General features: G+C 44.0%; 1 protein-coding gene across 3 annotated transcripts in view; it reads left to right on the top strand.

Annotated features, from left to right (window-relative positions):
* Window positions 1-7146, top strand: part of MYOCD (myocardin) — a 91109-nt gene extending 83963 nt beyond the window's left edge. For all 3 annotated transcript variants that reach the window (XM_070773121.1, XM_070773122.1, XM_070773120.1), the window contains one exon: window positions 1263-7146. In XM_070773121.1, the coding sequence (XP_070629222.1) occupies window positions 1263-1834 (572 nt within the window). In that variant the 3' untranslated portion in view covers window positions 1835-7146. The remainder of the gene's footprint in view (window positions 1-1262) is intronic.
* Window positions 7147-11202: the final 4056 nt, after the last annotated feature.

The raw sequence follows: 11202 nt of genomic DNA on the forward strand, positions 1-11202 counted from the left end.
TACTAGGCAGTATTAAGTGCCGACTTAACATCATGAACTTAAAAATGAACTGGGCAACTTCATTGTGCAATTTTTTTCTTAAAAGTCCAACCAATCCTGGAAGGACTCGGAGAAAACAGACGGTTAGATTCATCCAGGTGTGGGGTTTTGCCAAGGGAATATGGTGATGGAAGGAAAGGGCAGGGGGATTGAGGATATATGTGAGAGTAATTAGAGTGGTGGATCAAGAGTACAGACTGCACGAGGAAAGGAGTAAAAGCGAGGAAATTGCCTGGTGGTCCAGTGCTTGTGATGCCATGCTTCCACTGCAGGGAAGGCAGGTTCGATCTCTGGTTCAGGGAACTAAGATCCCGCATGCCGCATGTATCGGCCAAAATAAATAAAAATCAGAAGAAGCTGATGGATGGTGAGAAAATCGTGGAGTCAGTAGACTGGGGTGACTCAAAATGGCTGAGAATTTGTTATCAGAGGGTCCTTATGAAGTGAACTTGAGGAGTGGGAGGCGATGGACAGGGAGTTGGAAATGGTGATTGAAACGGGACTTTCAGAGGATGCAGTGTTTGGGGCCACAAGGTCCAGGGTGTGTCCAGCAGAGTGGCAATGGCAGCATCACTTGCACTGGGGGGGATGGCGTATCAGGGAACAGAGAGGCCCCCTGGACAACAAGTCACTTCTGGGATACTGAAGTCACGGAGAATGACAAGAGTTGAAGTGGAAGAAAGGCAGTGAACAGGGAGTAGTTTTTTGTGGATGAGGAGGAAGGACCAGGAGACGGGGGGTGAGGGGTGGACTTTGAGAGCAGGATGACCTTCAAAACCACTGAGGAGTTACAATAAGGAGGAGGAGTAACGATCAGACAGTGGTGGCAGGAAAGGACCTGATGACTCATCTTCTGGCTGGGCAGCAAAGAGCCCCCAGTGAGGGTATAGTGAGGGTGCAGTGTCTTCAGGGGCAGCCAGGTGTCAGTGAAGGAGCAGGTAAAAGCACCTGCTTTGAGCGTCTGATAATCGCAGAGTGGAATTTCCAGCAAGAGAGGGTTTGGGGAGAGACCCAAGGGAAGAACTTGCAATATACAGAGTGGTTTAGGGGTGAGACCAGGTGAAGAGCCGTGACCCAAGAAGCATGGCCATCTCCTTCTGTAAGTCATTCATTCATTCCAAAGATTCATTCAAGTGAATGAATCAATCTTTGAGTGATCAATCTTTGAATGATCACAATCGATCGGAAGTGATTGAACAATTCCCGTTGTGTTTTACCAACAGAAATGCCCGCTGACGCCAGAGAGGATCATTCATGTCTTCACAGAGTCCCAAAGATACCTGGGTCTTCTCGAAGCCCCACTGGTGCCCTCCCCAAGTCCTCAGCAGCCTTTGAACCAGCATCCGCAGGAGGCCAGCTCTCCTTTGATCACTTTGGTGCTGAGAGCAACGAGCACCTGGAAGTCTTATTAAATTCTCAGAGCCCCTTGGGGAAGGTGAGTGACACCACCCTTCTGAAAATCGGGAGTGAGGAGCCTCCTTTCGACGGGATGATGGATGGATTCTCAGGGAAGGCTGCAGAAGACCTCTTCAACGCACACGAGATCCTGCCGGGCCCCCTGTCCCCCATGCAGACCCAGTTCTCACCTTCCTCTGTGGACAGCAGTGGGCTGCCCTTAAGCTTCACAGAATCTCCTTGGGAAAGCATGGAGTGGCTGGACCTCACACCGCCCAGCTCCACCCCAAGCTTCAGCTCCCTATCTACCGGGGGCCCCAGCATCTTCAACATTGATTTCCTGGATGTCACGGATCTCAATCTGAATTCCCCCATGGACCTCCACTTACAGCAGTGGTAAACACCTGATGAAGTGCTAAGGAAGGCCAAGAGGAATCCCATCGGGGAAAGCACATGACCACAAATATTTACATTCTCCCAAAGAAGGAGGAGCTGGAAGAGGAGGAGGAGAGGAAGAAGAAGGAGGAGGAAGAAGGGGAGGAGGAGCTGGAGAGAATGAAAAACAAGCATGGAGACTTCAGTTACAACCAGCAAGAACAAACAGGAGTCTTTTTTTTAATAGATGGATAGTGTAATATTTGCCAACGTTCAGTGACTATTATTGATTTCAGCAATGGTTTCAAAATTATGTTTTTTCAGATCAAGAATACAAAAAAAATTTTTTTTGCTTCCAATGCCTTTCAAACACTAATCTTTTTTTCTAGCTTGTATTTTTTTCAGGCACTGTTGGGGCATAATCTCACTTTGTAAGATTTTCTCATGAATTTGTTACTCTTACCATGGAAAGAAGTTGTAAGCTCTCTGGGGAACACACAGAAGCCAGTCCTTCAAAGTAGATGGAAGTCGTACCCCTGAAGGCTCTTTCTCATGTCTCCATCACTTGCCTTTCAAAACAGAGGTCAGGCCCAGTGTCAGGTTCTTAAGGCAGAACAGAGGGACAGGACCAATCCATTCCCAGGGAAGTGAAGTGAATTCAATATCCCTTGGCCACAAAGCTGCCCCCGCTACAGTGACCCCAACCCTGTACCCAGGACTCCATGTGGTCACAGATAACAACCAACCTACCTTTGGCCCAAAGAAGCACACCTGAAATTTCCCTTTCTTAACCAGTGGCCGGATCACTGTCACTGTCTCCATGGTGATGTGTATGCTCAGTTGCTCAGTGGAGTCCGACTCTTTGCTACCCCCTGGGCTGTAGCCCGCCAGGCTCCTCTGTCCGTGGGGTTTCCCAGGCAAGAATACTGGAGTGGGTTGCCATGTCCTCCTCCGGGGGATCTTCCCAACCCAGGGATCAAATTTCGGTCTCCTGTATTGGCAGGTGGATTCTTTACCACTGAGCCACCTGGGAATCCCCGCCATGGTGTTAAGCATTGTGAAACAGGAGAGAACCCTAAAGCAAGAAGAGAGACAAAACCTCCTGCCATTCTCCAGCACAACCTCCTTTAGTGTCAAAGACTAGAGACGACCACGTAAGCAAATCAGAGTATCTCTCTGGTCTCAAGTAACTGTTATCAGGAATAATGCAGACAGCACTAAGGAACATCATTTCACGTATGATGGGAATAAACACAGTGGGTTACTATTCATATAACAGGGTGATTATTTATGGACGTTCGGCTTCTCTTTTTATTTTCTTATTGGAAGGAGGGGTTCACCTCCATTATCTTTCTCCCACTCTACTTTTCTTTCAAATTTTCCATCCATTCTCTCCCTTCTTTTGAAGATCTCCCTTTCTCTGCCCCAACGTTTGGAGAAGAGGATTTCATCCATTTATCAGCTGTCCTACTGCTAATAAAACCATACGTTAAAAAGCTGAAAGTCAAGGTTCTCCCGGGTAACCGATTCTCCATCTGCACAATAACTTGCTGTAAAAGGAAGTCAAAAGAAAGAAATCAAAGGAAAGAAACCAATGATTCCGTCCATCAGTCGTGAAGCTCTCCCTACCCTCATTTGGTTCAAGATCACTGATTTGGGTTGCTCTGGGGAAAACCGGAAATTGTTACATTGTATATATAGTAGGAAAGAGTATTTTAGGTCTGGGTTTCTGAAAGAAAACACAATCGCACGTCGAAAAGGACGGAAGGGAAAAAAGACGATGGTCTACTGTGCATTCCTCACCACTTCCCCTGCTTTTGCTGGGAGTTGAAAACTTAAATTGCAGGATAGTCTCTAAGGCTCACTGTGGTTCTAATGCACGGACTCATAGTGTTGCATGCTGTAGAAGGTAGCTCTCGCTGTTTTTATTTTTTATTTAAATCACTAAGGCACTGTTTTCTTCTTTTGTAAAAAAAAAAAAAATGTTCACTGTGCACTTATGGAGAAAATAACCAAACATGTTGTGATTTTAGAAGTTCTCTTTTTGAAAAAAAAAAAAAGATTTAGAAGTCATTCCATTGTTAACCTGTTAACATGTGTGAACACAGAGTGTTTTTGGTGATTGCTACTCTGAAAGCTGCCGCATCTTACTGAGGGGGTGGGGAGGGCAGGAGGAAAATATATATATATTATATATGTGTATATATATATATATATACACACACATATGCATGTGTGTATAGATATATACATATGTATATGTATGTGTGTCTATAGGTGTGTGTGGATATGTGTATCCATATATACACATCCATATGTACATATACATACACATGTGTGTATGTGTGTGTATCTTCAAGGCAGTGCAACAGAGTTCTATACCAAAAGCCTTTAAGCCTCCATCTGCTGTGAAATGATCTTGGCCTTTCTCACTGCGAGTTCCCGATTCATCACCCAGACTACAAGTTGCTTCTATGTATGACTCATGGCTCCAAGCCAGTGACGCACAGCCACCTGCTCACGATGAACAAGCCCGTCTCGAGAGTGACTGTGATGTGAAGAGACAGGGAGCGTTCACCTTTGGTCACTGGAAAGGTACTGCCTCCTCTCACAGAGAGCAGCGGTGGAAGACGACAGTCGTTTTACATTCCTTCATCTGCCTTGTGCTTTAAAAGAGCCACACGGTACATTTTCCACTTTGCTTTGATGTCTGTCATCAAAACCAAAGATTCTGAGGGGAAAATTGCCATCTCTTCTTTGATGATGAAGCTATGGGGAAGAAAATCTTCCTGACACATTCCTCACCTTTGTGTGTTCCTCAGACATTGACATTTTGGGGGGATCTTGACAAAGCTCACTGGTCAGTCCATTTCTCATGTGCCAAGTTGTGTGAATTTTTTAATGTTATTTTTATCCCCCTTCCTTTGGAGAACAACCTCACAGCAATCTCTGAGACTCTGGTCTGAGTGTCAATTATTTTTTTTTCCTTTGGGTATTTCTGTCTGAAGGGCTAGACTTGGCTAGGAGGCCTCTGTCTTTGTAAGGCTATGCATTTTCATTGGGATATTTTTAGGCTATTATCTGGCACTGACATATATGCCTCACAGTTAACGAAAGATATTTGCTGCTACAAACCAGCACGCAACCCAGAGCAGACTCCTGGATCATTGCTTTCAACCTCCACCCACAACCCCCACCCACCATATTCACGCTCTCTTTCTGTAGATCTGATGTGAGATTTGAAAGATAAAACTGAGGATAATTGGGAAAAGGTTGATGAAGCTGGTTGCTCCCTGATCATCTGTGTTAATTTATGTTTCCTATAAGGGAGATTTTTTTTTTTAAGTTCTTTTAAACTCTTAATTGTGTCTTCTATTCTGGTGACAAATTGGGCATGACTAAAAGATGTACAGAGGCTTAAGAAGATGGCCACGGTCAAGTTTCTTCAGGCTTTTAGAGCCTGAAACTAACCACATGTGGTCCTCTCAAGACCCCCAGGAGCACCCTGTGGTTAAGCTGACCTGCAGACATTTGCAGCTGCTCCCAACTCTGGTGCAGTCCTGTGGGTTCACCCTTATCCAATGGATTCAGGAAGTTCCTTTGCGCAAATACTTCATTAAGCCTGTGCTCAGTAGAAGCCCTGCTTCTAACACTGTTACTGAGATGGCACACATTCTACTATAAGGAAAGCGAGAGGAAGAGGGAAAGGAAAGAAGGAAGGAAGGAAAGAGGGAGGAAGGGAAGGAAGGTCAGGCCACAGCCTCTCAGTTCAGCTGAGACATTACATTACGAAAAGGAAATCGAAAAGTTTGGGATGAGAAACCATTCTCTCCATGAAGTGATCGCCCCGACAGATAAGGAAAGCAGGAGGGTCTTCAGTTGAACAACCAACATCTGTGAACAGGTGGCCTTTGCCATCCAGAAACATTTATTTCCAATCTGAAAAAAAGGAGGTGGGGTGGATCAAAAACCTACCCCAAGCGTTCAAGACAGTCTTTTCTAAAGACCTGTTGAAGAGGTTTCTATCACCTCTTCTAGAAACCAATGCTGGTTTGGCCAAAAACTCCTGCATCAGATTTACTCATCCTGGAGATAATAACTTGATGTCTCACCTGTGCAGAGCACATCCCCTGTCCCAGATGTCCAGTACCACGTAGACTCTGCACAGATGGTTCCGATCTTGAGGGACTGGGAGGTTGCAAGAAGCCTGGTAATTTCCAAGTCTTCCAACCAGAATCCCTTTACCTATGATGACAAGGCAGGGGGTGGGGGGTGGTTTTCATTTTCCCAAAGGAGAGGGGCTTTTTAGCTAAAACCTACACTCATGCTGCATTTTTTTCTTCTGTGATCAAACAGCAGCAACATATGACTTAGATGTCTTTCTACCACTTAAAACATCTGTTTGAGCTTTTAGGGTTTATCTTCATTGCCAGATACAGAAACATTTGGAAAATCAGAGAAGGACAAAGGAAACTTATTATTATTATTTTGTCCCATGCCTTCATCTTGATCTTCAGAACAAGCTCTCTGGACAAAAGGGACACCTACAAGGTAGGGTGTCCATGGAGAGCCTCTGTCTTTAGGGAAAAAAAGCTGCAGGATTGTGAGGGCAGTTTGCCCTCCACCTTCAGGGCTTGGCTGTGGCCCACAGATGCACCAAGTTTGCTGTCAGCTGTAAGCAAACTCAGAGTGAGAGTCTGGAGTCTTCAGTTTTCTTACAAATCCAGTAGAAACCAGCGGGGCAATTGAGATGCGGAAACTCAACTAGCATTAGATGATATTACTAGACATACAACAAGACAGTCCTATAAGCTAGAGAGCTGCTCAGCGTGGTGAGGAGCTGGGTTTGATTCTGGAATCCACGTTTTCAGGGGAGCCCTGGCTAGGGTGAGACTATGCATTAGGAAATGACTTTAAGACCAGAAGAGATCCGAGAAAAATTTCTCTATTACCTCCCAGGGAAATTGCTGTAGACTCATTGGGTTTGGTAACATGAAGAAGTTCCCATCTGATGGTAGGAGTTGGTGGAATCTAAGTTTCTAGAATTCTATGGGTTAAGACAAACTCATGGTGGTCTCTTGCGCTTACTTCAATCACCTTCAGCCTTGTGAGCTCCCTGTGTGTGCTTTAACAGTTCCAGAGGGTTTTTGGGAGAAGGTCATAGAATGATGGCAATCCTGGAGGCTGCTGTAATGTTTTCCAAAGGAAGGGAACCCACGCTGCTCCCCAGAGTCCTCTCCAACGTGCCTGCAGTGAGGAAAGAGGGCAGTGCACAGCTGGGTGCTTGAAATCCTGCCTCCTGGAAACACAAAGAGGCACTTTGCAAAGAAATCCAAAGAGCCAGCATATGTTCTCTGCAGGGACCCCGTGTGGTGGAGCTTTCACGTTGGCTCCTTCACTCAACTATACATAACTAGGAAGAAATGTGGGTGACCAGGAAGAGAAAAGAAGCAATGGCTAAATACCAAAGTTGGCATGTGTTCTTTTTAAAAAAATATATGTATATTTTTAAATAAAATGTTTATTTTAGAGAGAGATGAAAGCTTTTTTCTTGACTGTGCAATGTACCAGGCATTGTGCTGTTATTTTGTCAAATCCCCGCAGTGGTACCATGAAACAGTAGTATTACGATCACCCCCAGTTTACAGATGAAGAAACTGAGTCTGCAAAGGCTGAGTTAATCACTTAAGGTTACACATCTGCAACCTGGCAGAACCAGTGATCACACTTTACTTATCTGCAGTGCTTCTGATCTCACACACTGTACGTCTCACCCACACTAATCAAATGAGGACATTAGTGAGCCTACATATATGCTATTAAAATACACGCAGTAAATCGTGAATTAGTTTGATAAATCACTGGTGCCCTCCTTAGTCTACAGATGTAAGAACTTCAAGGGGAATTCAACATACTGAATTCAGTACAGAAGAAACGATGGGGTAACGGTAAGGGTTGGAGTGAAAGTAATAACTTAAGATTCTTTAATAAACCAGCCAAGTAGATGGTGACTTGACTAAGAAAAACAGCTGTAGGAATAGAGACTAAGGTAGTTTTGAAACATGTTAATAGAATGGAAAGTATGGGATTTGATCATGGGATGGGAATGGCAAAGGAGAGAGAGGTGGATGTCCGTGCGTGCACGCTAAGTTGCTTCAGTCATGTCTGACTCTTTGTGGCTCCATGGACTGTAACCCACCAGGCTCCTCTGTTCTGGAGTTCTCCAGGCAATAATACTGGCGTGGATTGCCAGGCCCTCTTCCAGGGGATCTTCCCCACCCAGGATGGAATCTGCATTTCTTATGTCTCCTGCATTGGCAGGTGGCTTATTTATCACTAGCACCACCTGGGAAGCCCAGATGAATGTCCAGTGTATGTTAATTCCATTCACAGAGGCAAAAGGCCAGAGTGAGTAACCTTAATATGAAAAATCGTGAATCTGAGTGCCTGTCACCTGTAGGACGCTCAAGTCAAAAGCATTCACTAGAGAGGTCTGGAGCTCAGAGTCCTTTGCACATAGATTTAGAGGTGGCAGATACCAGCATTTGGAAGATCACTGAAATCATGAGGATGGCTGTGGCCTACACAACCTGTGGAGTGATAAGAAAAGGGGATGCCGAGGACCACCAACATGGTTTGCTATTGGTAGAGGGGAGGAAGGGGCGGGACTAGGAAACCAGGAAGAAGACCGGAAGAAGGAAGTATTCCAGGCTCCAAGGTGGGAGAAAGAGGGAATCTTCAATCCTGTCTAGTGCTGCTGTTTCTGTAAGGTAAGGAAGAGTACTGTTTGATTTAATAATAAGGAGGTGGTTGGTCGGTAGAAAAGGTGAGAGCATCGTGGTGCAGTGGTAAAGCCAGGTGGATGTGGACCAAGGAATTGGAAGGCAATGAAGAGGCCATTCCCTGGTTGGCCTAGTGGTTATGATTCCCGGCTTTCACTGCCGTGGTCGGGGAACGAGACCCCACAGGTCATGTGCTGCATGGCCAAAAAAAAAAAAGAAAAAGGTGGGGGTGATGAAAAAATGAAGACTGAATCTAGGCATCTCCTTTCAAGGGGCATGGCCATGTGAGGAAGAAAGTGCACAAGACCAGAGCAGACAGAAATTTAAAGGACATCTGTCTCACTTTTTATTTATCCACTCTACTGTTGATGGACACTTCAGTTGTTTCCAATTTTTGACGATTGGAAATGTTGCTGATACAAACATCCTGGCACATCCATTTTGGTAAAGACATTACCAATTTTTTTTTTTTGGCTGAGTGTTGCATCATGTGGAATCTTAATTCCCCAACCAGGGATTGAACCCATGCCCCTTGCAGTAGAAGCACAGAGTCTTAAACACTGAACCACCAGGGAAGTCTCCTTACATTTTTGTTGAACATGTGAAATTGTTGGGTCGTGGTGTTTGCCTACCGTTAAGTCGTAGCCAATGACGTAAAAACAGCTTTCTGAGGGGCTTGTCCGCATACCCCTCCCATCAGAATACATGAGCTTCGGCTGAGCTATGTCCCCATCAACACTTGGTTTTGCCCGTCTTTTTCAGTTTTAGCCATGCTGTGGATGTGTTTTGGTATTCCCTGTAAAATTGCCTGGCATAGATTGGATGACCAATAGGTTCAGCAACTTTTCATATTATCTTGGCCATTTGGATTCCTATCTGTGGTAAGGTGACCGTTCAGGTCCCCTGCCCATTTTTCCTTTAAGTTTCTTGCCTTTTTCCTGTTGTATTGCAGAACTCTTTACGTATTATGGAGTTGAGTCTTTGACTATTATATAGTTTTTGCAAGTAACTTCTCCCACTCTAAGGACTGCTTTTTTATTCTCTTAATGATATTATCTCATAAACCAAAGTCTTTTATTGTTAAGTAATACAATTTATAAAGATTTCCTTTAAGGTGAGAATTTTTGGTATCATGTTTAAGGAATCCTTCCCTACTCCAAGATCCTATGGAAAATCTTCTCTCTTGTTCTTTATTTTGATTTTTATTTCTCTTGGGAAAAATAATTTTTTTAGAGAATGGGTGGCTGATAAACCTTTTAAGTTCATTGCATGTTTAAAAACATCTTATTTTTCACCCTTGTTTGTGAATGTTAGACCAGATGCAGTTTTTGAGTCCCACTTTAGTTACAACCTGTTTCCATTGAGCTCTGTAAATATTGCTCAAAATTTTATTACACTGTTGCAAAAAGGAAGCTTGAGGGAATCGGCTTTTCTTCAGAGAGAAACTTCTTTTCTCTGAACAGTACTTATATACATTTATATCTATCTTTGTATTTATATTGTGGTGGTTTTATTTTAATTTGCTTGTTGATGTATACTGGGTTTACAATGTGTAAGTTCCTGCTGTGTACAGCAAAGTGATTCACTTATACATATACTATATACACATTCTTTTTTACATTATTTTTCATTATGGTTTATCATAGGATACTGACTATAGTTCCTTGTGAAATACTGTAGGACCTGTTGTTTATCCATTCCATATATAAAATCTTATATCTACTAACCCTAGACTCCCACTTCACCACTCACCCAACCCGCCCCCCGGCCCCCCGCCACCCCTTGGCCTTGGTGGTTGTTCCCATTGAAGTGTAATTAACATATAATATTATATTAGTTTCAGGAGTACAGTGTAATGATGTGATGTTTGTACATACAGCAAAATGATCACCACAGTGATCATTAGTTAATATGGTCTAGTTAACATCCATGCCACACAAATTACATTTATTTCCTATGATTAGAACTTTTAAGATCTACTCTCTTGCTGCCGCTGCTGCTGCTGCTAAGTCGCTTCAGTCGTGTCCAACTCTGTGCGACCCCAGAGACGGCAGCCCATCAGGCTCCCCCGTCCCTGGCATTCTCCAGGCAAGAATACTGGAGTGCGTTGCCATTTCCTTCTCCAATGCATGAAAGTGAAAAGTCAAAGTGAAGTCGCTCAGTTGTGTCCGACCCTCAGCAACCCCATGGACTGCAGCCTACCAGGCTCCTCCGTTCATGGGATTTTCCAGGCAAGAGTACTGGAGTGGGGTGCCATTGCCTTCTCTGATCTACTCTCCTAGCAACTTTCAGATATAGCATACAACATGTATCTAGCTTTGAAATTTAGAAATTTTACCCAGTTACTTCTGGGGCCCCCACCTCTACCCGCCGAAGTAGTGGTTTCTGGCACTTGATGAATGATTTCAAGCTTGATTTGGGCCTTTCTGCAGCTGTGCAAAATATCTTTTCAAGAATTTCCATGCTATTTTCTTCTTCATCATCTGCTCTGGAAATGCTATTACATATATATTTTTCAATGTTCTGAGGAAGATTCTGCATCTCTGCCTTTTCCCTTCTTTTCATAGAATTACCTCCTTCTTTCCTCTGAATTTTGGGAGATTTCTTCCAG

Source organism: Bos indicus, chromosome 19 (assembly GCF_029378745.1).
Source record: "Bos indicus isolate NIAB-ARS_2022 breed Sahiwal x Tharparkar chromosome 19, NIAB-ARS_B.indTharparkar_mat_pri_1.0, whole genome shotgun sequence".
Lineage (NCBI taxonomy): Eukaryota > Metazoa > Chordata > Mammalia > Artiodactyla > Bovidae > Bos > Bos indicus.